The sequence below is a fragment of the Ursus maritimus genome, unplaced genomic scaffold (assembly GCF_017311325.1).
Source record: "Ursus maritimus isolate PB19 unplaced genomic scaffold, ASM1731132v1 scaffold_9, whole genome shotgun sequence".
Classification (NCBI taxonomy): Eukaryota; Metazoa; Chordata; class Mammalia; order Carnivora; family Ursidae; genus Ursus; species Ursus maritimus.
The window spans coordinates 37,428,980-37,455,992 of record NW_024427107.1 but is presented as its reverse complement, the minus strand read 5'-3'; the positions used below and the strand labels follow the sequence as shown (position 1 = coordinate 37,455,992).

The 27,013-nt window shown below is 36.0% G+C and overlaps 1 protein-coding gene and 1 long non-coding RNA gene across 4 annotated transcripts in view; one reads left to right on the top strand and one right to left on the bottom strand.

Annotated features, from left to right (window-relative positions):
• The window catches only part of OTUD6B (OTU deubiquitinase 6B), a 114,087-nt gene extending 95,953 nt beyond the window's left edge, over window positions 1-18,134 (bottom strand). The window contains exons 1-7 of one of the 3 annotated variants that reach the window (XM_008689132.2): window positions 17,916-18,116; window positions 17,132-17,283; window positions 14,384-14,464; window positions 9,497-9,809; window positions 7,762-7,823; window positions 4,896-5,002; window positions 1,633-4,107 (exon numbers count right to left, since the gene is read on the bottom strand). In XM_008689132.2, the coding sequence (XP_008687354.1) occupies window positions 4,023-4,107; window positions 4,896-5,002; window positions 7,762-7,823; window positions 9,497-9,809; window positions 14,384-14,464; window positions 17,132-17,283; window positions 17,916-18,090 (975 nt within the window). In that variant the 5' untranslated portion in view covers window positions 18,091-18,116 and the 3' untranslated portion in view covers window positions 1,633-4,022. Of the gene's footprint in view, window positions 1-1,632; window positions 4,108-4,895; window positions 5,003-7,761; window positions 7,824-9,496; window positions 9,810-11,658; window positions 11,797-14,383; window positions 14,465-17,131; window positions 17,284-17,915 lie in introns of those variants that run through there. The other 2 variants (XM_008689133.2, XM_040626053.1) reach the window with 2 other exon arrangements.
• A 151-nt stretch (window positions 18,135-18,285) lies between these two features.
• LOC103661420 lies at window positions 18,286-20,414 on the top strand. The gene is made up of 2 exons (XR_568080.2): window positions 18,286-18,476; window positions 18,589-20,414. It is a non-coding gene; the product is annotated as an uncharacterized LOC103661420 (long non-coding RNA).
• Window positions 20,415-27,013: the final 6,599 nt, after the last annotated feature.

Below are 27,013 nucleotides of genomic sequence, written 5' to 3'. Positions count from 1 at the left end.
TCTGATTCAAAAATAGCAATTTACTTCTTAAAACTAGGTTATTATTTTTGCTCAGTAAACTCATGCATCGGGATCTCATTAGTCCTCATGGTGATACAACATTGGTTAAGATTTTAAATGGTAAACCGGTGTTTTCCTTTTGTCAAGATAGGGGTAACACAGATAAGAAAAATCAGGAAAAAGACTGTAAGTCATCCCTGTTCAGAGAATTATCATTTCAACAGAAAAGTAGTAATTTGTTTCAGTAAGGTAAGCTAGTCATCCTGATTATACTGAAATAAGACAACTATAAACTTCTTCCTGGTCAGCATATTAACAAAGTTTGTAATATTTTCTTGATTTATACACTTACCTTAAAGGACCTTTGTACTTCATAGATTCATTAAAATCAATTGTCCTAACTGATACACGAAGGCAAATTAACTAACACAATATCAGAAGAAAAAAGCTCTCGTGAGTTGTTCTTCCCGTAAATCGACCAAAAGACTGAAGAATTCATCCAAGAGTTAGGTAAATGAGAAAGCAGCCCTTTTGTGAGCAAGTACAATGCTAAGTCAATACCTCTCCCTACTCCTAATGGTCCATTAGTCTAATGACAACTCCTCAGAGTCATAGCCTATATTTTCAATTGATCATATGACTGTCAACAACATTTATGAAGCACTTTCTATAGAGGCCAGGCAATGTACTAGATATTTTATTAATAGCGAAAAAGTTGTTTCTAAGCGCTTACAGACTAGGGGACAATGATAACAGTAACAATAAATACAAATAACTAATTACTAGTGTGCAGTTACTAGAAATCAACATGTATGAACTAGGGCACCCAGCACAGCCTGGATGGGAGTTTGGCGAGATTGGTGCTAATTAAGCTGAGCCCAGGATAGTAAACTAGGTTAAGCTGGCTGAGTGAAGTGCTCAACTCCGAATGGCAGCTCAAAAGGCCTTCAAGTAGGAGGCAACAATGGTGAACAAGAAATGAGACTTCCTACAACTTGCTTTAAAAAAAAAAAAAAAAAGAAAATCAAAACCCCTTGAGTTATATTTTTTCTGCAAGATGGAAAAAGATTTTAAACAAGATGTAGACAGGAAAGAAAAATCAATATGTGAAAACATATGGAAAGGAAGAAAAACCACATTCATTTGTTCAATAAAGTAAAAACATTATGAAATTACCAATTAAATTCTCAGAAACTCAAGTAATATGCTCCTTCAGCTAGTTCATGACAACCCCTACCAAGATAATATATTAACAATCGTGTACCAACATTAATTTGCACAAATTTCCTTCTTACTGCTTCACATTCTTATACACAAGTGCTTGTTTTCCTTCTTCTTTAACACTTATGAGTCTTATTCTTCAAATTCATTTGCCCTAAATAAATTCACTGTTCTAAAAGGTTTCAAGCTTCAACCTGATTTCTAAGAGCCATGGCTTAAATGCCTATCACTTTATCTCCCTCCATTCTGTCTGAGACATAATACTATGCTTAATATATTTATTCTAAATCCCTTAAAGCAAGAATCTGTGATTGTATTATTCTCAATTATATGTAAGGACAAAATAAAGGCCAGATAAAATTCTAAAACAATTTGAGAACAATTAAGAATAACAATTTGTACAAACAAATGTTGATTTAACTCATACATCTTTTATTCTTCTTTTGGCAAACATCAGATAATATGAGCAAAACTATATTGCTCACTAGAGTTACATACATTCTCTTTTGCTTTACATAAGTTTGTAAACATATGTTAAGTGGATAAAATTCTTGGCTAAGGACATATTCCAAAACTCTGACATATACTTTTCTGAGTTAGGAGAAAAGAAAGCTTATAAAACTTCCATTAGACCATAATCACACAGCAAACTAAATTAGTATATGCTGTTTTTGAATTAACATCTGCCATTTTTAAAGACTTCAATTTTTGGTTACAGCTAAAATGATTTTTATCTGAAGTTTAATGAAAGAACAGAAGCTGACCACACAAATCTTACTCATAACCATATTGGCCATTTAAAAATAAAAATAATAAAAATAAAACTATAATCAAGAAAATTCCATTCATCTTATTAGAAAAAAATAGCTACCAATAAGTTATTTTAAATATAGATGGCATTTGTAATAACTAGGTTTCATGATATTTGTTTTATTACTTCTCAATGCTTATCTTTTGATTTTAAAGTAACAGATTACTTCATAATAAAGGCAAGCCATTTAGCATTTTATAATTTAATTCTTTTATAAATTTCAGGCCCTAAAAATTTCAGATCAAGGATTCCAAAACAGTCAGCCTTCAGAATATATTTTGTTTGGCAGACAGAATGGTTTTTCATCTTTTGAATTAGAATACCTTCATGCAGTACTTACTTGCTCTAGCTGACCACAGTCCCTACCAGCTTCCCAAATTGTCACAGCTGGGCATGTGAGGCTGACACCCGTTTTTAGTATTATAAAACCCAGTATTTACTTACAAAAATTAGTTGCATTCATGGAGGAAATATTCAAATATTATGAACTTGATGCTAAATCTTAATACTCATTCCTAATTTGGGAAAACTAGATCAAACCAAAAAGGACTCATTTTCATAATACTTAGTTACATAACAAATTATCAATGAGACATGTTTCTGTATATGGATACTGTCTTCTTAGGGAGAACAGTGTTAAGAGTAATCTGAAATCCCAGCCAGACAAATCATCATATCACAAAGTATTGTATACTGACTTTACTACAGTCATAGCCTCCCAAACATTGACTTTCAACTTTATCCTACATGTAACACGAACATTCTCAAATATTTGAATTAAAGGAAAGGTGTCATTAATAAGGCTAACTAAAATAACAAGTAACGAAGGCTCTCTTCTACTCCTAGAGAATGAAACAAAAAGAAAGGTCTTGTAAGACAAATCAGAAATGAGGAAGAATTTAAAGTCAAGTTGGCCTTGGACCCTTTTACATTGCTACTCCTTCCATTTGTACAAGTTAAAGAATTAGAGAGGCTACCCACTGTTTCTTAGTGGAAAAGGCTGCAAAGAAAAAAAGCAGCTAAGTGAGGATGAGAAAAACATAACAAAGAATATAAAAATTTGGAGTTATAAAAATGATCACGAAATGATGGTACTGGAGCTGCTGGCTGGCTCAGTCAGTAGGGCATGCGACTCTTCATGTTGGGATCAAGCCCCATGTTGGGAAGACAGATTACTTCAAAAACAAAAAATAAAAATAAAATTAAAAAAATAGAGACACTAAAAAACTATAAAAAAAAAATGGTGGTAGCAATTCCATTCGGAAGTTTAAGAAAGAGCAAGGAGTAACAAATCAGTAATCTGACAGGTCTCTATTTGCACACAAATAAAAGGCTAATCTGTAATTCTTTAGAGGTCTGATCCGATAGGGAACACCTATTTACCTTTGAATTTGTCTCATTTCTTAAACTTAACTGATTCCCATGTGAATAAATACTTTAAATTTTTAGTTATTAAAGCAAGTTTTTTGCTGCACTTTGACTGGGTTATATAAAAAGCTTCATAGTATTAATCCCATCAGTACCAAGGTTACTGAAATCAGATTCATTTATAAGCATTAATTAAATTTGCTATCACCATTACTACATATTTCCAATGACAAAGAGAGTGAGTCATTTCATTTCTTCAAGAAAAGCTACATTAAAATGGTTACTGAAAGCTTTTAGTAATAAGGAGAAAAAAAATTTTAATTTCTTTTCAGTGCAGAACACAATGTTCAGGACCCTATATTAATAAAAATATCAGCAAATAGGTTACTCTCTTGGTCTGTAAATGATGTTCTCCACAATGGACTCACAAGTATTTTTAAAATACCACTAAGGGAATACTGGTTAAAGTTTGACACATTTTTAAAAAAATCTGTTAGTAGCTTTGCCATAAAACTGATTTAAGGTAGTTGTGTTTTTCAGTAATGTTAGAACAATCCAGCACTTGTAAGAATAGTCATATCAGCACACTGTACTAAAACATAATTGTGCAACATTTTATAAACTAGCTGCAATTTTCAGTAGCTGTGTTCACCAACTGTGTAACAGAATTGTAATGTTCTCCTAAGCCGTATGCATGTCTCATATATCTGAAATGAGAAAAGGAGAAATGAGTAGTTTAGATGAAAGTAATTCATTGTATATAAATGTTTATTATGTATATAAAACCAAACAGTCTGAATGAATCACTCCACAGGGGTATCATTCAAAGACTTCATTGACATATTACTTAAAAGTTCAACACCATTTGAAAAGCATCAGCAGTTAGTAAAATCTGGTTCAATGACTCTGTAGCTGAGTTTAAGTCAGGGAATAACACAATCACTGGGGAGTAAAGGGAAATACTGAAATGCTAAGTGTTCAATAAGCTTAAATTTTTACCTAAATTTAAGCCATTATTGATTACCTTGGTTTGGCTAATAAACACTAAAGCCAATTGCAAAATCTCCATGCTGTGTTTCAGAGAATTCTCATTCATGTAAAATACTTTTACAATATAAAGAAAAAAATCTCTAAGGAATAAACAATTAGGCAACATGGATATATTTCAGCTTTTACACTTGTTGAAACTTAGCATTATTCACGTGAAACCAGGACAATATGAAAACTAATGCTAAAATCTGTAACCTTAAGAAATGATTTTATTCTCAAGTCTTACACAGGAATAAACAACTAGAGGTTTTTAAACAATTACCTAAATCACATATTGACAATGCTTTCTAATTCTATAATTGCCTTTAACATACAATAAGCATAATTAATGCATCTGAAGATAGATTTTTTTCTGATTAATCAACATACACAACCTAAAATCTTTGAATAATTCTTTTTGTCTTAACTATGAAAAATATAACAGTAGAAATTTCCAGGTACTTACACAAGTATTAATGGGTTTTTTGGATATTCTTCACCAACTACAATAGGAGGAGAATCTGCCTGTATTATCTCTATTGGTGTTTGCAAAATGTGAGACAAAGCTCTTAGCTATAGGAAAGAAAAAGTGTTAGTAAGGAAAATAAAAAGGTAAATCTTACTCAAATCATAAACTACTGAGTATGCATGAATAGGGCAACCATCATCCAACAGGGATCTATTCTGTTCCTCACTGTACACCAAGAGCCTGCCACATAGTGGACACTTAATACACATTTGTTGAAAAAACAAATATAATATTTATTAAATCAAACGCAGAAGTTTTAAGCCCTGGCTGCGCGACAGCTTTTTACAAACAGCAGTACCATAGTTAATGAAGTGAGGACAGAGGTAGATTGGATTCATTATACTAGTCTCTCTACTTTTGAATATTGCTTGACATTGCCAGTTCTTAAAAATACTCTTGCTCAGGCACCAGACCAAATCAATTACAATTTGGAAGGAGCTGGGGAAAGGAGAGAAAGAACAGGGAAGATTAGGAAGTTTACTATTTTTTTTAAAGCTTTTCAGATGATTCTAATGTACCAGTGTTGATAACCACTGCTTCATAATTTTCAAGGCATGACTAGAATGTATGAGAACTGTACTATCCTTTCACGGAATTTCCATCTAATTAATACACAATATTAATTTCATAGCATACGTTATAAAATTAGAGCTTAAAGTCAGATGAATAATAGTTAGTAATAAATATTGGTAGTAACACTGTTTAGACTTACTATGACCAAGCACACTAAAGCACCGTATGTGTATTAATTCATTCGATCCTCACAATAACCCTATGGCATAGGTACTACTGTTATACATTTTAAAGACCTAGAATCTGAAGCAGAGAATGGTTAAGATGCCTATCTGTAGTCAAGCACAAAGAAATAAAATGACGTGCAACTGAGTAAGTGTGACTCTGGAGCCCAAGTTCATAAATTGATCATTTAACAGTCCTCACTCGTAGTGCCCTCATCTATATATTTACCTGATTATAAGAACATTCTCTCTAGAACATGGTCCTTTTAGGAAGTTTTAACAAAGGTAAGAAATTACTTCAAGGATATGGAAAAAATTCTATGCTGCACAACAACAAACCTAATCCCATACTCTATCTCATTCAATGTCTCATTCAATGTTCCATTGGCACATTTTTTTTCTTATATCTGAAATAACATTTTTTTAAAAGCCAACATGGATTGGAGGATGTGAACCAAGCTCTGGAAATATCCTTTCTAAGTCTTTTGAAATCATATAAAGAATTTCTTTTTAATAATTTACATTTACCCCATTGTGAAAACAGCAAGTCTTAATTTCAAATGAATTCGGGCCAAAAACTTATGAAGGTCCTTCAAAAGATGTTTTAAAGGTTTTTTCCCTCAATTTATTAATTTATTTTTAAAGATTTTATTTATTTATTTGAGAGAGAGCACAAGAGAGTGGAGGAGCAGAGGGACAGGCAGACTCCCCACTGAGCAGGGAGCCCAATAAGGGGCTTGATTCTAGGACCCTGAGGTCATAACCTGAGCTAAAGTCAGACACTTACCTGAGTGAGCCACCCAGCCGCCCCTAAAGTTTTTTCTCAATTTAAAAAGTCTTGCTTAGATCTCTAGAGCTCATATTAATCTGTGATTCTCAACAGAAAGTTCAAGCATCTTTACTCCTAACGTAGTCACACAAAGCTACTATGAAAACGTCCTGAGTTTCAGAGACCCAGGAGAGGCATACAAAACCAATGGACATAGTTCCCTCTGGTGGTTCAGAAGAGGTACAAATATAGCACTACTGAGAAAAAGATTTTGAGGAAGCATTCACACCCTTTCTTCCAAAAATATAGTTCTTGAAGTGAAATACTCCGAGCTACAAACTACTCAAGGTGACTAATCATCACTACACAGTATTAATTACACTGCTAGATTCGTCCAGCTGGCACTTAAGCTTACAAAGTTCTATGCATATACTACTTGTCTTATTCAATGCCCACAAATGCCCACAAGTACACACAGGGTTTTATTACCCACATTCAATTAGGAAACTCGAGCTCAGGAGGCTGGCAAGATCACAAAACTGAGAAGTGAGGGAAAGCCAGGACCGAAACCAAGGACTTTCTCTCTCATCCCCTGACTTTTGAATACCCCAAGCTGCCCCAGCAGCACTTGGACCAATTAGGTGTTCTGTTTACTTTGCTTAATGAAACAAAGTTAACAATAAGATAATTAAAGCTTTAAAAAAATCCTGATGAACTCCCCACAAGTGACCTAACATACTGTTTTCCTACATGTGAATTTTAATGCATCAGATACTGCTTTGAAGTCAGTCAGTCAGTATCAACTGGAATTTCCACTGTAATGTATTGTGGTAGGATCTGGCCTGTAATTTCACACAAAAATACTGTTTTCTATTTCTAATCTGATGGATATGTTACTTTACAATAGTGATTGTCATCAGCTGAGCCACTAGGGTAAATTTTACTGTACTTGAATAAAATCCTCACTTTCTTAAGTCCAGAAAATCAAATATATTGCCAGGAGCAGCATCACAAATGGAAACACACAGGTATAAGATTAACCTCACCAACGCACAGATCAAACACGGGGCTATTTAAAATGAAATAGTGCTTTACTTCCCAAAGATACATACTTAAATCAAAGGCCTAAAAATGTTAACTCCCTATTTTAATGCTTCATCAGTAGAGAAATAGCAAATACATAAAGAAAATGGATACTCAGAAACTGCGATCATCTGAAAAATGTCTGAATACTACATATGGGATTTAGAAATTAAATTTAACAATCCACAAATACCACAAATAATTACAAACTTACCTCAAGCTGACCTCCCCATGCAGCTGTGTTGACAATATCATCACAGTACTTTCTAAACTCTTCTATAAAGAAAAATGAGAAGATAGCACTTAATAATTTTCATAACTCATGTTACAAGATCCCTTTTATAGCTCCCACAATTCCTGATCATTACTCAAGTTGTCAACTTATTCCTTCCTCTCCCTGCACTCTCCAGAATTTAATCTACTTCCCGTACCCAAACCTAACTCGCTCCAACTTTGTACCACCTCTCCATCTGAGAGCAAGGCAATGCATTTCTGCTTCTCTCCCTCAGACTGAAACCCAGGCACCTTAACTACATAGCAAGGATATTCTTCTCTGTTTACCCAGGCAACCCCCAAAAATACCACCAATATTCACTATCTTGACAGGTATTTTAAAGCCCAGACCTGCATCTGAAAAAATACACTGAACAACTAAAAACAGTGCAGCCTTTATAAAATCAGGTCTACTGTAAGACCCCGTAAGAACTGTGAAAAGGGAATTAGTGTAAAAGTAGAAATGAGCTGAAATTCCTTTCCCAGCAATAGCACCAGAGTGCCTTCACTTGTTATTTTGAAGGCATTTACCTTGTTTGCTTCAGTATCAGTTCTAGCCAAAAAAAAAGGGCTTCCTGGATCAGTCATGAGTGTAGGCAAAGACCTAATCTCGGTTTAATGGCACATCGTGAGCATACACACTTTTATACAGAAACTTAAAATGGGAAATGAATACCCTCCCTGTTTAGAGGAAGGAAAAAGAATTAAGGGCATCTACGAAAAGTATGTCCTGTGTGTTTGCCTCATTCATTGCTGTATTTCTAATGCTCAGAACAGTGCCTAGAATAGTCCCTGGCACACTGTGGCCCTCAATAAATATTGGCTGAATGAATAAGAAATTAAGTCTTTTACTTTTTTTAAGTTTTTGCTGAGTTGCCACCTCTTTTTTTCACTGCCCTGCAACTAGCAGAGTTGGGGACTCCATTAAAGGAAAGCCAATCTTAACGTCCCCTTCTCCTGCCCATCCTGGCCATATGACTTGCTCCCAAAGGATACTACCACACCTGCAATTTTCTCTTAAGGACTAACTTTCCTCCGTTCTATCCCTGACCCCCCCCCCAAAAAAAAACTCTCAGTTTTTCACCTGCTCTCTCCTTTATTTGCTAGTTGTGCAGTTTTTTACACCTCTCCATAAATATTTTACCTTAATTATCAAAGGTGTAATAAGGCAGGTTATTAACTCAGTTGTTTTTGGTTTGGCCAAGTCAAATTTTGCCTAAATATTATGGCTTATGGAGAAAATGAAATCTCCCACAGTACAGGATAAAAGTAGGATTTCACTTCCCCATCATTCTGCTTATGGTCTTTGGGCCCTATACTTTCATAGACTAGTCAAAGCTTATCTCCCTCTATGCCCAAATTTGTGACATGTGAAGTCATAAACACAATTTTTTCGACAATAATAATGAATCCTATTCCCACTTTTATCTTAAATGAAACAATATATTTAACCACAAATGGTTAAGTACTTAAAAGATCTTAATAAAGCAAAATGTACTAGTATCTATTAAAATTATAAAAAATAATTCTGCCTAAATTTTGAGATTTTTTCCCCCCTCCCTAAGGACTATCACAGGTTTTTCTTATTCTCAATCCCAGGAATCATTTTATTTAACTGCAGCAACAAGACATAGTGGGGGCAGGGAGGGAACGCATAGTGAAGAAAAATAAATTACCTGGCGTATACATATCTCCTGTATTAGGATTTGTTAAAAATGGCAGAAAGTCTTCCACATGGCCTTGTATATATTCAGCAGTTTGACTTCTCAAGGCAGCCACAGTCAAGGGGCATTTCTGTTCTTTCAGCTGATCTTCAATGGCTCTATACATACAGTGGCCATCAGATGGAATCTGTTTAATTTCTAACTGTCTAGCTGCCAGTATTTCAGCAAGTTTTTCACTTTCTATGTGTCTAGCTCCAGATAAGTTCTCAATTTCAGCTTCAGCTATCCTTTCTTCCCGCTCCTTTTCCAATGCAGCTTTTTTGTCCTAGGAGAATACCAGAAAGTTAATTTACAATAATTAAGACTATTTCACATTTATTAAAGGGATAGAAATTTAAGACTCTCAAAACTTTCTGCCACGTTCCTCCCTTCTCCCACAAGTATTATCATATTGATGATCTCATCACTTTCAGAATTTTCTATACTATGAACTTCTTTAAAGGAAACTATCTTTCTTATCTGCATGTACCCAATAACAAGGTCTGTACTAGGACAAAAAAAAGCCTTCAAATTTTTCTTTGCAGTCTATTTAAAAACTACATGACAAGTTTCTAAAAACTTTACTTACTGATTTCAAAGTACTGCCTTAAAACTGGGTTGTCCTAGGCCTTAAAGCAACATCATTATCATATTTATGCCAAGCTAATCTAAGCTTTTTAAATTATCACTCAACTACTGGGGCATTAACATGCTAAATCACCAGTAAGGCATCAATATGCCAAAGCCTTTAGAAGGGTATGGGAGTTCTATTTATCTAGCCTAAAAAAACACACCCCCCCACCCACCCACACACATTTAATTAAAGCAACAGATAAAAACATTCTTCTCATAAGAAATTGAAATATTACAGATAGACTGAAGTTCCCCTAAGCACCATTGCCAATTTCAATGCCTGCTCTAGGTCTGGTGAATGTCTTTGTAGATTTTTTTTTCCTAAGCATTTTAACAAATATAGATGTACTCATAAAAAAGGATAGAAAAAAATATTTTAACAAAAAAATGGTATCACATTACATCCTGCAACATGCTTTCCTTATTCAAATGTCAAAAGAGCTCTTCCCATGGTAACACATGCAAGGATGGTGTGGGGGTAGGGCAATGAGATCTGTGACATGAAGGATGGATAAGAAGTAGAGTGGGAAGGCTGGGGAAAAAGAGAAAAAAATCCTGGCACTTATACTAGCAAGGATCAAAGCCAGAAAGCACTATATGTTTCATAGCTGAACACGGTTCATATAGCTAGAAACATAGAAACATGTCAAGAAATGAGGTTGGGGGCAAAAAAGGTATGTGTGTGTGTGTGTGTGTGTGTGTATATATATATATATATGTATAGTTAACATATGTTAAATCTATGCATACATGGTTTAAAAATTAGAGAGATATACACAAAATGTTTATAGTGCTTTTTTCTGGATCATAGGATTACAAAATAAGTTGTTTCCCCCCACATCCATCCTTCCATCCACCTCCGCCCTAGCAACCACCAGTTTGTTCTCTGTATTTAAAAGTCTGGTTTTTGTTTACAAAGTAAGTTTTATTTTGTGTGTGTGCACACGTTTGTGTGCGTGCATGTGTGCTTTTCTGCATCTTTCTAATTCTCTATCATGAATACGTTTTACTTATAAACAGGTCATGAATGCTTTTCAACTTCAGAGAATAAAAATAGTTAAGTTAAATTCCGCAAATCTTGATACCAGTAGCAAATTATAGTGAAGGATTTGGAAAACCAAGAAAAAGCAGGAAAAAGTAAAGATTTTCATGTGCCTAGCTCTCATTCCTCCTTGGGGCAGAAGAAATTAATGGAAAGGCGAATTTCAATTTAACTTAATGTCTCACACTTGAACTCCTTGCCTTTTATGTGCCATGCTGGAACCTAAAGCGATTTGTAAATTACCTGAATCAAAAGTAGTATTACCTCCCTAAGAAAACATACACCTATTTAAGTTTATTCCACCCGAATCCAACCATGACAGAAGTAACACAAACTAATTTATTTCACTGCACACCTACAACTATGCATCAGAGCAGCATAAAAATCTTAAAACACAAGATGGCACTGTTACTTTATGAAAGTCTAAAACATTTTCAGAGGGGAGAGGGAGGATAAGCACCTTGGATATCATCTAATCCAAAACCCCTCATTTTCCTCTGAGGAAACAGCACGCAGAAAGATTTCCAAAGGCCATACAGCTGGTTTAGAAGCAGAGTGGGACCAAGGACAACACAGAGCGCTCCTTCTATCCAGGCACCTAAATCAGAATAAAAGTTGGAGCAGATGGGAGCTGGAGTTAATGATGTTATGTACTAGTTACTAGAAGAGTGGAATTTTTTACTATCTGCAAAATCGTTTAAGCCTCTAAAATACTAATCCAAGCTTTTCACTTTTGCCCTCAAGCTCTCCTTCAACGTTACAAAGCAATTGTGTTTTCTTTCCAGGGCATGAGGTGGGAAATTCACTGCTTTCCCAGCCATGGATAGTTTCCCAATGGCGCTAGCCACTGTGGTTCCTACAGCCCTAGTGCTGGAGACAGAATGGCAACAATTAAGTCTAATGAAAACATATATTTAAGATGAAAACAGCAATTAACTCATCAGTGTATGGTCGGTAAAACTAGAGTCATGTCAATATAGTAATGCAGCAAAATCATCTCTGAAGAGAGCTGGGTACTAGTCCTGGGTTTGTATCAAACTTTCAGTTTGCCACTGAGACAACTGGGCCTCAGCTTTCTCATTTGTAAAATAAAGAAATTGAACTAGATCTCATTCTAGCTCCCAAATTTCCTATTTTTGTAACCCAGTTCTTTTAAGTTCTACTTTGGGCTCTTCCCAGCATACCAAAGAGCTTCTTCCATTGAAGCCTGCTGAATTAAATAAAATACTCCCTCAGTTTTTCTAGATTAAAAATAAGAGATTTGCTCTACAATATTCTAATAATAGATCTTCATAAAGTTTTGTCAAGTTTTTCTAAGAGAGGACTGTATCCCTCCCAAAGATACACACAGTTAATTAAGTGGCTTTTCATTCCCTGGTGTCTTTGGCCAAGAAAAAAAAAAAAAAAGAAAAGTTTACGTTTCATTTTCTTATACACTATAAAGTGTTTTCAGTTCCAGAATCCTATGAATACTATTAGTATAACACTGCAATAAAAAACTTTAGGTATTACTTCTAGGGAGTGTTGTCTGCCACAAGTTTAAGCAGCTGACTATAAAAGATACTAAATTTTCTGAGTATATAATTCAAAAGGTATGCATTTCAGCTATGCAGAATTTTAGGAGAAAAGTAATAAAATGTTTGAGAAAAGTAAGGGAGTTTAATTTTTTATTTGTTTTGTTGCCTAAGGGTCCAGCTGGGGATGAATAAGATTGGATAAAGACAGGAAGGAGTTGGGACCTAGGTTTTCCAGAATTAAATAGGCTACTCTAAGATGTTTCAATTACTAAGTAGAGGCAATTCCAGCAAATATTTTGTTATGCCAGGGCCAAGCAAAAATTCTGACCTTTGCTTTTGATCTATAGAAGCTAGATGACAAGTATAAGGCTCCCACAAAAAGAACACATATTATTATAAGTAGGGAGTTAAAACAGATAACCTCCAAGATATCACAAAATCTAAGTTTCATGATTCTATGAAATTCACAGTCATAATATTTACTCAAGAAAATAAAATCTTATATAAGTATGAAAAATGTTTGACAATTTGCAACTTAATCAACTTTCAAACAACAAAAAAAAGAAGATACAGTCTTGGGTTGAATTTCTAAGAGGCACACTGTGCAAGACAGAACACAGGCCTTGTGTTAAGGGCTTTGGAAATGGCACATTATTTAATATTTACAATAACTCTATAAAGTAGGTATTATTTACCCCATTTTGTACATACAAAACTGAGGTTTAAAAAAGTTAAGACTCTTACCCAAAGCCACAACAGTAAGTGGGATTAAAACCTTCATATGTCTGACACACAAATGCCCTGCCCTATTAAATTATGCACTACTAAATTATATAATGCTAAATTAGCTTAAAAATAAACATTTAAATCCTATAAAACATCAAATGTTAGTAAGACAATATTTGGGACTAAACACACTGGATTTAAACCCCTTTTTCTTTTTCCAAGTGAACTATCTAATTTCATTCCCATAATTTTGATTTCATGGACTCACTACTTCCAACCAATTAGTTTCCTTATAGCTCTCTGATGATACAAAATTTCATGCCCACATTTGTTTATATGCACGCGGTTTCTCCTACTCAAATACCCTATTTAATTAACTGTACTTTCTTAAAATTCCAACTCATTATTTAATATTTGGCACAAATGAATTTCTTCTCTGAATTTTCACTGCAACTAACCATTACATAGATATACCTGCAAAATCCTGAGAATTTTGTACACCTGTGTATCTTGCTTAATTTCTAGATTCAAATCCTTATTTCACCACTTAATACCATAGTTTTTAACCAAAACAGAATCACCTGGGCTCACAATTAAGTCTGGGATAATATATTTGTAAAAAATACCCTTTGCACACCCCCTTCCTATCCCTCTCTCTATGAAACCTGGAAACTGTACATGTTATTTTATATTACTTAGGCCTATTTTCTCTTCAAAAAGAGAGTAAGAATCTACTTCACAGGATTATAATCAGAAATGAAATTTCATATAGTCTATAAGCCTAGCATTGTATCTGGCACATATCAAGCACTTAATAAATGTTAGTTCAGGTATTTGACAAGAAACTCCATCATTTTTTTTTCTATTCCCTTCCTATACAACACCTAAAATACAAAAAGCATATGGCACTAACTTAATTACTTGGTGACATGACATTCATACCCGTCTCTTTTGTGCTTTTGATATCCGAGGTGGCTGACTCTCAAGAACCAAGTTTGAAACGTTAACAGCAACAGAATCTATCTGAAGGAAACAAAAGCATTACCAAGTTAATGAAAAATACTTTTAAGTTATTACTCAAAGTATTAGATTATTAAATTATCAAAAATCGCACAAAAAAGAAAATCACAAATATGTGTAATCCATCAATTCAAACTGAATAATAGTACTAGGTACACTATTATATGACGTGGTTTTGTCTCCTTTTTCTATTTTTAAGGGAGAATTTGTCAGATTCCCAAAGTTTCCTTAGAGCTCTCCGAAGATAATGCTCATCCCTGCAGGCTTTCCTTCTTTTTTTTTTTTTTTAAAGATTTTATTTATTTATTCGACAGAGATAGAGACAGCCAGCGAGAGAGGGAACACAAGCAGGGGGAGTGGGAGAGGAAGAAGCAGGCTCATAGCGGAAGAGCCTGATGTGGGGCTCGATCCCATAATGCCGGGATCACGCCCTGAGCCGAAGGCAGACGCTTAACCGCTGTGCCACCCAGGCGCCCCGGCTTTCCTTCCTTCTTGAAATTCCTACTCCATTAATCTAAATACTTCCTGTAAGTGCCAACTCATTCAGCAGTTCATCCTTCCCTTCTCTAAATGCTGAGAGTACTTATAGGATATATAAGGTCCTGCACTGAGGTTCCTGAGTGGCTCAGCTGGGTAAGTGTCAGCCTCATGATTTCAGCTCAGGTCATGATGTCAGGCTCCACACTCAGAGAGGAGTCTTCTTGTCCCTCCCTCTCTACTCCTCCCTCTGCGTGCATGGTGCCCAAGCTCATGCTCTCTCTTTCTTAAATAAATAAATAACATTTAAAAAAATAATAATAAGGCCCTGTGCTGGATCAGTTCATTACTACCTTCATAACCTCAAATGTGGCAGGAAAGGCCTTCCTCCACCTCAATTATCCAGAACCTGATGAACACTGTTTTCTCTATCCTCTCCCACCTACTAACTGATAACTACAGGTAGAAAAGTCAATGTATTGTTCAGATATCACAACCAATCTTAATCACCAAATGGCTATCATGTGTTTGCTGAAGTAAGAAGAAAGATGCTAGACTAATATTCAAGGTTAGTACTAGTATTTTATTACTGCAGCTGTAACTCAAACTAGTTTTTAGTAAGACAAATGCATAAAGCATATAGAGGCCTCTAATAACAAGAGACAGCAGTCTCCAAGGCTATACCTAAATTATCAAAATATCAAAATCAGATTAAGACTTCAAAGAGTGGTTACATCAACTTTAATAAAATTAGTATTCTTATATTTTTCAGAGAAATCTGCTAAAATCTACAAACTGCTATACTGGCAATAGGCAAGATACAGAGAAGCATCTGGAAAGCAATGACATCAGAATTCAGATGTTCAGAAAGAACAAGTTTAAGTTAATGAAAAAGATAAGAGGTCAAAGTAAAGTGGGAGTTTGTATTTTAACAGTTGAACGATATGTAGCTTAAGAATCAAACATTTTTGTCCTTGGAATCCTAGGAAAGAAATCTCAAAATTGAAAATTGGAGAGCAAATAAAACTTATCTCACTAACAGAAAAGATGGGGAGATAATTAGGAATACCATGATTGTGAACAACACAATCAAACACCTGGAGCATCATGCCTTGCTACTTGGAAATAAAATATGTTAAGGCATAGAAGGCTAGGATCTTAAAGAGCTAACAAGGCTAAGGAAAATGAGACTATGTTTAATATAACCACCACTGTAAATCAGCACAGACAAGTTGTTTTCCCTGTCAACAGGAGACCAAAAATAAACCAAGTAAAATGAAGTTATGAATACAGACGTAAGAGCTTTCTAACTATCGAAAATGGAGTAAGATTACGGAGTCTGTGATCCTTGATATCGAAATCCATGCAATAAACTACCATACCACACAAAGTTATAACAGAATTCAGATTCACATCTTGGAGTAAGACAGTCCTGATTTTGAATTCTGGCTTTGGCATTTAATAGCTGTTATGAATTCAGAAGGAAATTCTTAATCTCTGAGTCTATTTTTCTCTTGAAAAGTGGGATTATCTACATTTACTTCATGGGTAATACCTCATAGTAGTGTGTTACTATGAAAATAATGCACATGATATGTTAGTGTTTGGCACATAATATCTATTAGCTACAATGATAAAGTAAGAATTAGTTAAAATGATGACAGTATGCTCTAAATTACCCAAGAAACCAAAGTAAGTTTTCATTCATTACAACTTGTTCATAAAGCACTTTTATAACCTAAACATGATTTCATATTTGCTGTCCCATTTGATTCTTACAGAATCTTGTGCTTAAACAGCAGAAGTATTTGTATCATATTATATGTGGAGAATTTTATGCTCGGGAAGTTTAAGTAACTTTACCAAGGTTACAGTATTATTTAATGGCAATTCTGGGGATAGAAGACTGATCTTCAACTTTCCTTTGGTGAAGCTTCCTCTGGTCCACTTTATCAACCTGTTCATTTTTAGAACAAGTAAATACTTGAAATGTACTTTTTTTGCTGGCCTCCCTTACAAAAACACATTACCAAGTAAATCGGATTACAGAAATAGTAATAAAAGGTGATACATAAGCATGATTTTGTGACTTTCTTTCCCTCTAATTTTATGATTTCATATAGTGAACAGTTTATCTGAGGTGGACAGTTGCTTTCAAATGCTGTAGGCAAAGAGAAACATCACTTCACATACTTTACTTTCCTTAGAATTCAGCTTCAGTTGCTCCAGTTCTTCTTTATGTTTCTGTTCCATTTCTGCTTCCAACTTAGCAACATCTTCAGTGAGTTGCTTCCTCCTCTTTTTGTCATTCTTGGGAACAGCATTCTTCATACCCTGAATTTTGGCTGAAAATCCACCAAAAATCATTAAGTCAACAACCCAGAGATTAAAAGGAAATGAAAAATCGGGACAAGAAGGAGCTGGTAAGGGGAAAAGGGTGTATACAAGTAATGATGTAAGCCAAGAAGACTAATTACATAACAATCAGACATTTGCAGAGAAGAGACCACATGGAGAGACCAAAAAAAAAAAAATTTCATTAACAAAACGTACACCTGTTTCGTGTGATAGCAGGGGGGGAAAATGACTCGAGTTTTAAATCTCTCAAGCATCCCTTTTGAGTCCTCAAAACTGAGGTGAGGTATTTCAAAACGCGTCCATTAGCGCCCAGTATCAGTAATTGGTTAGGAACAGTAAAGGAAGACGGGGGAGGGCCCAACACGAAATTCTCAGAACCAGCACCCGGCGGTGGCGTGGGGTAGCGGGGACGCGGTGGGCCTGAGAAAAGGAAGATTCTGACGATAAGGCGGATTAAGGGACCACCGGGGCACGGGATTAGGAGGGGTGAGGCCAATGGCTACTTTGAGAAAGTCTAGGAGGATCCAGATCAGAAGCCTCTCGGAGATACCCCAGAACCGACCCGCCACGCGCCCTTTCCTGCGTCCGAGAGACTTCTACATTCCCATTCCCTCGTCACCTTGCAACTCTTTCTTTTCTTTACGATGCCTTCTCACTAACTGTTCCTCCTCATCAAGTTCCTCCGCCAACACTGCCTCCATGACGACCAAGTAACCCTGCACATGCGCTGGTAAAAACCTGCACCACCGGCTACCAAGCACTTTCCACCCCTCAACCTTCACCTGGGGTGCCATTGGCCGTGGCTGGGACCTAGTCCCGCCTTCGAGGCGGTAACGGATCTAAGCCGAGTCATTGGACTGACGGGAAAAGAGATGGAATTGACGCATGCGCAGTCCCAAGATCCCCTCCCTGCCCCGGCTAGGATGAGGCGGGGTGGCGGGGGAGGAGCGCGACAGCGCATGAGGGTGTGGCCTGGTTCGCTGGAGTTTGCTGCCTCGCGATTGGCTAGCGCGCTATAGCTCCTCAGCAGTAAAGCTAAGCATCAGGCTATTGGCTCTGACTTGAGGCGCGCAGTGATGACGTACGGGAACCATTTTGGACATTCGATTTCGTTTGTGCTGTGTGGCTGAAGGCTTCCTTAAACCATTTGGTCCCGTTGCCGAGAAGAGTTGTTCAAAAGGTAAGCTCTAAGAAGAAAACGTTTCAATAAAACTGTTAATAATTACCAGTGGGAATTTTTGGGCTGATTCAATCAAACGGTAGGGAATTAAGTTTTGTTTATTGTTTTAAAGGTCGTAATACCTGAGTTCGGAAGAAACAGCGTATAAGCGAGAAAATGCCGCCTCTTGAAACGGATATAGCAGTGGAGACCGAAGAGATAGTAAGGTTTGAGGATCATATAACACAGGAGCTTAGATATCTATGCTCAGTGATAAAGAGGCTAATGTCAGAGCGCTTGAAAAATATCAGGGAGTTGAGAGATATAACAGAAATGTGCAAGCCTGATCGGGCAGAAAATCGAGTTACCGAAGTAAATGCAAAACAAGAGAGAGAGCATGCGGAAGAAAAGGAAAAATAAAGAGAAGAAAATAAGTCTACGGGATCGGTCCAGGAGCTACAATGTACGCATAATAGGAATATTTGAAACGGAAAAAGCATATGAAGCTGAAACAATAAGGAACTAATTGAAGAAAATTTTCCAGATTCGAAGGACGGACTAAATCTGCAAATAGCAAAAGTTCATAGAGTACCAATAAAACTTAACGAAAAGAAAGCAACACCTAGACATCTTAGTGATGTTTTTAATTGGAAGGATAAGGAAAAAAATTCTACAAGTATTCAGACAGAGAAAGCAGGTTAGCTATAAGGGGTAAAAGTCAGACTGACCCGATTTTTTTTCTTCCAGCTCTAAATGCTGAAAGGCAATGGAGCAATACCTACAGTTTTAAGGGAAAGTGATTTTGAACCAAGCGTTATATATATATCCTGCCAAGTTATCGTTTCTTTATAAGGCAACTGGAAGATATTCCCAGATGTGCAGGGGTTAAGAAAATGTATCACCCATCCTTGGAAAATTTGCTAAATGCTGTTAACTGCAGCCCACAAAAACAACTCAAGAGTAGTGAGACAATTGTATGAAAAAAAAAAATGGTGGGTGAACATTAAAAGCTAGTTAAATATCGTTAAGATTAAATTGTTATATGTAGGGTTATCAAACTAAATGCAAAGGTAGATTCTTAAGTTGGGTCTAAAATTTCACTTTGTCTTGTTTTAAACTGAAAAGGTGTGTTAAGTGTTCAATTTACAGAGCAGTTTGTTTTTAGTATGTAATGTAGATAAAACTATGCATGCTGTTCAGCTAAATAAAAAGGCTTTGTCGCTGTGGACAGGACACCTAGAGTAAAGGCATTCCAAGTGTTAATCTGATAAAACGGAAAATTGGTACAGTTTTGTGTCCTTTATTTTTAATTAGAGGGGGAAAAGTCACAAGTTTGTCTATAATGTTAATACCGACTGTAAAAAAAAAGTTTCCAAATCCCTGACTGGGAAGGCAGTAGATGAAAACCTTGTTTTATGTACATCTTGCCTAGGGAAAATCAGTAGTAACTGCTTCATGTAGTATTTAATTCTGAATAAATTTGACATTGAGATAAGTGTTACAGATAAAATTAGAATACACCAGTTTTATGGCTTGGAGAGGAAGTGGTGGAAAAAACAGCAGGGAAAACTTAAAATTAGCATAAAATAGGTTGACAGAGATACAGGTGAATTATCACACTCATAAACGGGCTAAATACCCCTGTTAAAAAGATTTTAAAAAATCAGTCTCTGAACCTGCATGTTCATATTTGTAAAACCAAAGGATAAAGGAGTTTAAAGATAATGAAAACTGTTAAGTCATAGAAATTGAAATAGGGAGCAACATTTTTATCAGAATTTAAGCTATAACAACGTATAAAACCCAATGTAGGATGTAACATTTAAGAAGCTTTATGTGGTAAATAACATGGCATTCATGTACAAAATGTTCAATATCTTGATGTGAGTGATAGTTTTACTGATGTATGCATCGTGTTTAAGTGCATTTTAAGTACTTAATAAAGTAATTCTTAATTCAGATACATATGGCAATACATATATTGGGCACTAACTTCAATACTTAAAAGTCTTTAGTAAAGTAGATGAACAAAGATAAACTAAATAGGAGGGGTGTGTATGTGTGTGTAATATGTATTACTTTGCTACTTCATTTGCATTTTTTTCAAATTATCCTGAAGCATTTCTAAATGACCTTGTAGTAGGGTACAGAGAAAATTTTATGAGCACATTGCACAAATGACTACATTGCAAGAAAGCCTAGAAACTCAGTTTAAAAGCCGAAAAATCATATACTTGGAATTTTGGATGTTCTTAAATAACAGGTCAAAGAGAAAATTGTAACAAACACTTATAATTTAGGAAATGCTACAATAAGGACGTTATATGTTATGGAATGGATGTTCAAAAGGCAAGGAACAGGAAATGAAAATATTAGGTGAAGGACGGAACATGCACCTAGTAGACTTAGTAACTGGAGATTGTAAATTGTGTTACCTTCCAATTCTAAGTAGTGGGTTTTCTCCAATATAAGCTATTCTAAGTGCCACAATTAACATCTTGGTGACAGATTTCTCCCTACTGAGTTTTAATGTAAGTTCTAAACAGCTGATTTTCAGAGGGAGAAGCCGAAGTCTTTTCTTACCACCATACCCCCGCATACGCTCACACAGGTTTTATTGTCTCTTTCTTAGACCTCCATATATTTCTGTGGTATGGTTTTCATATTGAAATTATGGTCCTCAGAAAAGCAGTATCAGCATTGCCTGGGAGCTTGTTAGAAATGTATCTCAGGTTAATAGCAGCCTGGGATTAGATTATAAAATATATTAAAGATCTATAAACTTTCTCACTGAACATAGTACATTGTACATTATGAATGCTTAATAAACGTTAAATAGCATTAGAGTCTAGAAACAGTTTTGCTGAAGCAGTGCTCTTGTATAAAAGTTTTTGTACTTGAATTGTAAGTCACATTTTCCAAATATTTCAGGCCAGACTGGTACTTCTGTTTTCCTCCTGTGTTGAAAATTTGTAAAGTTGGGACACAAGGAAAACTTCGAGTTGAACAATCCAAATTTAGAAATGTTGAAGGAGTACAACTTAAAATGGTAAATGAAGAATAAGGCTCTCATAATAATAGGTCTCACTCTAGTGAATAAAATAACCTTTGGGGGGGATTTAAATTGAAGTTATGTGCAGATCAAGGTTTCTGGATGAAATCAAAGATTTATAAAAGGTGTAAAAGGCCTTCATTAATAATGCTATAGAATTTGTGACAAGTGGGTAAATAGGAGTACTAGCAATAATTGGAACAGCAGCTCTAGTAAATTACAGACAGGACTTTGGATTCTCCAATGTTGCACTCCCCTAAAGGTGATAATATTCTTGTATTGGTAAGGGTGGGCTAGAATATGCAAACCAGTTGCCTGAAGATATATTAAGATGCAGATAATGATACAACATATTTGGGGTAAAGCTGAGATTCTGTATTTCTTAAAAGCTCCCATGGGTTGATGCTGCAAATCTGGATACGTAACAGACTTTCAAGTACAAAAATAAGACCTTCACTGTGTCTACTAACCAGGAAATTGAGGCTCAGAAAGTAGTTGGCTTAAGTCTGCATGGTAAATATCAGAACCAAATGTGATCTCAGGGCTGTAATTTTGTCAGCTATGTAATCCTGCCTCATCCACACTACAGCACCTGCTTAGAAGATTGTTCTGAGGATAAACTTTTGGTTTATATGATAAGGAAGAAATCTCATTACTTCAGTTCAGGTACATACACAGTAAAAAATGGCTAATGGAGGGAAAAAATCAGTTTGGTTTGTAACATACCCATCATGATTTGTGGATAAGCCAGACAGGTATTTGGAAATTCAGGTCTAGAGCCAGAAGAGGTGTCAAGATTGAAAATTTAGGTTTGAGTTTTCTGATATGAAGATGGTATTTGAGGCCATGAGAAATCACCCTGGAAAAGATGATAAGAAATAGAAGGAAAAATGAAAGAAGATTAAAACTTAAGGGACACCTGCATTTGGTGGGTAGGTATTACAGAGAAATAGAAGATTGAGATTTTAGTTCCAGTTGAATTTAACTTCAAAAACCATGCGCACTATAGTCAGCCCTCTACTTAGCCATGGGTAATATGGAGTATGTACCAAAAAAATTTTTTTAATTTGTAATTTTCAAACTTTTAAAACTATAATGGCACACCCATTGTTCTAAATATTCTAAATTGTAGTTCACTGCAATATAGTTGATTTTTGTTACTAGTAGTTATTTCTGTAAAGTCACACTGAATTAGCGAATACTGTATCATTGCATCTGGGGGAAAGATAGGATCAGGTTCCTGTGAACCTCTGGTCACATTATTTTCATCAACTGATCAATACATAACTTTGTTTTAAGATACTTTATTTAATATCTGTTGTTGATTCATTAACATTAAACTCAGCCAACAGCACTGTAAGACATGGCCTGAACTAATCTTACCTAACATTTTCTCTGTAAGGCACATCAGAGCCTTCTTGTACTTAGGAACAAGAACTACCTGGCCCTATTCTTGGACCATTTTAAACAGCAAAACCACCAAGAAAAGACAAAAATGCAAAAACACACAAATATATCATGAAAAGAGCACTTGTTTGCAGCATGAGAGCTGAGACAAGGATTGACAGTGTCACCTTGTCTCACTTCATCTGGGCCCATACATGTCAGATGACTCCAATTTGCTGCTACTCTGCACACACACATGCCCATGAAAGCACCATAAGTATTGATTTGGGGGTTTACTAATAAATTTTAGTAAACAAATTAACATACATAACCTGCAAAAAATGAATATGGACTATAATTTAACATGGTTTTGTTAAGTATTTCCAATTAGAATTTGGGAAGCCACATTTACACCAAGAGCCGAAGAATGCAGCTTTGAGAGGGTACAACATCGATGACTCCCACAGAATTAAGGATCACTGCAATGGTCCTGAAAGACTCTTACATGGTTAGCATGTACACAGGGTTTTTTGCTTCTTTCCTTTCTGTTGGCACTGAGCCAGCAAATCTGGATTCCTAGCGGCTGTTATTTTGCTGTTTTGTCTGGGATAGCAAGGGGAGAATGTTCCCAATATGGAATAGAGCCAGGTTGAAATCTAGACTATCTATCCCAAATACTAATTTCAAAGAACCCTCAACAAGACTAAGTGATGGTATAAATTTATATGCCAAAAAAGTACAGAAAAATTGAGGGTTTGTGTTTTTTGGTTGACCAGACTACATAATTGAGAGAGATCATGAAACCAATTATGAAATGAGATTGGTACTCAAGGGTCACACCCAATTGCAAAGCTCATAAGGGTTAGATACACTGATGAAGGAAATTGGGCCTTGGTTTGTTTTGTTTTGTTTTTTAAGATTTATTTATTTCAGTGAGAGAGAGCGGGAGCGAGGGGAGGGGCAGAGGGAGAGAGAATCTCAGACTCCCCATTGAGCACGGAGCCCAACGTAGGAATCGATCCCATAACCCCAAAATCCTGACCTGTTCACAGCAAAAGAAAGGCATATTACTTTTTAAAATTAAAAATATTTCTGCAGAAATCTTAAACAAGATAGAGATGATAAGTGTTACCCATTATCCCACCATGCATAGATGCCCTGAGAAGGGGATATTTCCTTCTGGAAATTACTTTTAAATGTAGGCTAATACTATATATAAATTTCTGCCCTTTGTTCACTTGCAATTATAATACATTTCTCCAAGTCATTTATGTTTAAAAACATTTTTAACTGCTGCATATTTTCCCACCATATAAAACAGCTGTCAAAAATCACCACTTTTCAGCTTGTAGTTTGCTTCTCAGCAATATCCGACACTATTGACTATCCCTTCTGTCCACATTTATACTCAAATGTCTGTGAAGCCTGTCCTTGTCCCACCATATAAAAAAGAGAAGAAATGTGCTCTTTCCACCCACCTTTCCTATTTCCCTGTTGAGTTTGCTTGACTTCTCTCCATAACTTCTCTCCAGTTATCACCAACTGATATTATTATATATCCGTGTTAAATTGAGTATTGTCTATCTCCTCCCTTTGCTTCCATGACCTACCCTCACCTCCTTTTTTTTTCCTTTGGTTCTGACTGCTCCTTCTCTGTCTCTCACCGAAATTTGGGGGTTCCCTTAGGGCTCTGTCCCAGGCCCATTTTTCTCCCAACTTCAACTCCCATGGCTTCAATTACTACATCTATGTGCCAACTGGACCTTTCTCCCAAGTGCCTGAGTCATACGTACAAATACAGCCTCCTGGGTGGCTTCACTTGGATTGTCCCACAGGTACTTTGGATTTAACATGCTAAATGACTCTTCTCTAAATTTATACTCTAGATTTGTTTGGGTTTTTGTTCTTTTTTGAATTTTCTGTATTTCCAGTGGTGAGAAAAATTTTTGAATTTTTTGTATTTCCAGGATTTATTTTTTAGAAGATTTTATTTGACAAAGAGAGCACAAGCAGAGGGAGCAGCAAAGAAAGAAGGAGAACCAGACTCCCTGCAGAGCAGGGAGCCCGATGTGGGGCTCGATCCCAGGACCCCAGGATCATGACCTGAGCTGAAGGCAGACTTTTAACCAACTGAGCCACCAAGGCGCCCCAGGATCTTTTTTTTTTTTTTTTAATCTCAGTAAATGGCACCACCACATCGTAGAAGTCCCCACATGTTTTTGTTCCTGAAATTATCTCTGATCCCATCTACTCCCAATCATAGAACTTCAGCCATTTTGGTCTTTTTTTCTGTTTTTAGAAAAATCAAGCTTCTTCCTACCTGAAAGTTTTTCACTAGGTGCTTCCTTGACTTGGGAAAAATAGTCCCCAAATTTTCTAAAACCAACTGTTTATTATCATTCAGGTCAAGATTCGTCTGTTTCATTTATCAGAGATGGAGCACCTAACCAACAAGCTACCTGAGACCCCTGACGTTTGGGAGGGTGGGGATAGTCTCACGATAAGTATATATCACTTATCTCAAGGAACTGTCAATGACTTTACCTTCTGTAGCACTGTCAGAGCCCTGATTACCCTCTAATAGCATCTTTTTCTTGCCTTTTTTCTTTTACAGTTTTATTTATTGAGGTAAAATTGACATACAATAAACTGGAAACACTTAATCAGTAAGCGGCGCCACTGTTGTCTCAGTTGCTGCGTTCAGAAATCTGGGTGTCATTCTTGACTACTGTTTTCCCTTACCCTTTACTTTGAATAAATCATTAAACCCCACCTTCTAAATGTATCTCAAATCAGTTAACCTACTTCCAGTTCCTGGCACCACTTTAGGTCCAAGCCCGAATCATTTCTCACTTGTATTATGAAAATACACCTGTCTCAAGTTTATTCTTTATATACGATATGAGTGATCTTTGTAAAATTGAAACCAAATTTTAGAGTTTCAGCTCTTAAGTAGTTTTTCAATAAAGTGTATGTTTCTTAACAAGCTTCTTAAGGCCATCTCCAGTCTCATCCCATGCCACGTTCTGTTATAATCTTTTTAAGCCATTCTGGCCTTTGCTATCTTGAACTCTCACACTATCTCTTCCTTGGGAATGGAGTACCTTTGGAAATAGTGCTTTCTCACCATGGAAATACTGATCTGCCATCACTCCCTGACCACTCTATCTAAAGTAATGCACAATATTTATCAGTTCTTTCCCTATTGTAAGTACCCTAATTATTCCCTCTTATAATACTTTTTCTTTTCTTCTGTTTTCTGTATTTGAATATACTTTCATGAAGCACAGACTAACTAGATCCGCCGCCTTCATGTTTTTGTCCTCATTACCTAATGTAGTGCTTTGCACACACAAGTCATTCAGCAAACATTTTAATATATCAAACATGGACTGGATGATCATTTAGCAATAATAAAGACAAAAGAACATTTAAGGTCCTTTTCATCTTCATACAGTTATGGAAACATCGTGCCATATTTTATCATCAATATTCTTAGACTCAAATCAGTCCTCAGTGCTAATTAGAAGACAAAAGATCAAATCTTGTCCCCACAACGAGATTTTACCCAATGGCAGCTAACAGAATACCAGTAAGTGAAAAGAAACACCTTAAAGTACTTTCTCTTTTGGCCTTTTAACTTTCTAGTTTGTGTCTTAATTTATATTGTATTTCACCTTTTCAACTATTTTCAGTTGCAGTGTTTTCAAGTCTCTCATTTTTGTTTTCTTGCCCATTTTTTTTTAATTTTACTTATTTATTTGACAGAGAGAGAGGCAGTGAGAGAGGGAACACAAGCAGGGGGAGTGAGAGAGGGAGAAGCAGGCTTCCAGCTGAGCGGGGAGCCCGATGCAGGGCTCGATTCCAGAACCTGAGACCATGAGCCGAGCCAAAGGCAGCCGCATAATGACTGGGCCACCCAGGCACCCCTCTTGCCCATTTCTAAATCCTCCTCACTAAATTATTTTTCTTCTTCCTTTATGATATTTTTTTTCTCCTTTTTCCTTTGCCTATCACTAAACAGTCATGTGGCATTGGTTAAGAATCCTAACTTGATGGAACCTGGTGTAGTGGGTATGGCAATTGGAACTCAGCATCCATTCCAACTTCTTCCTAAAGG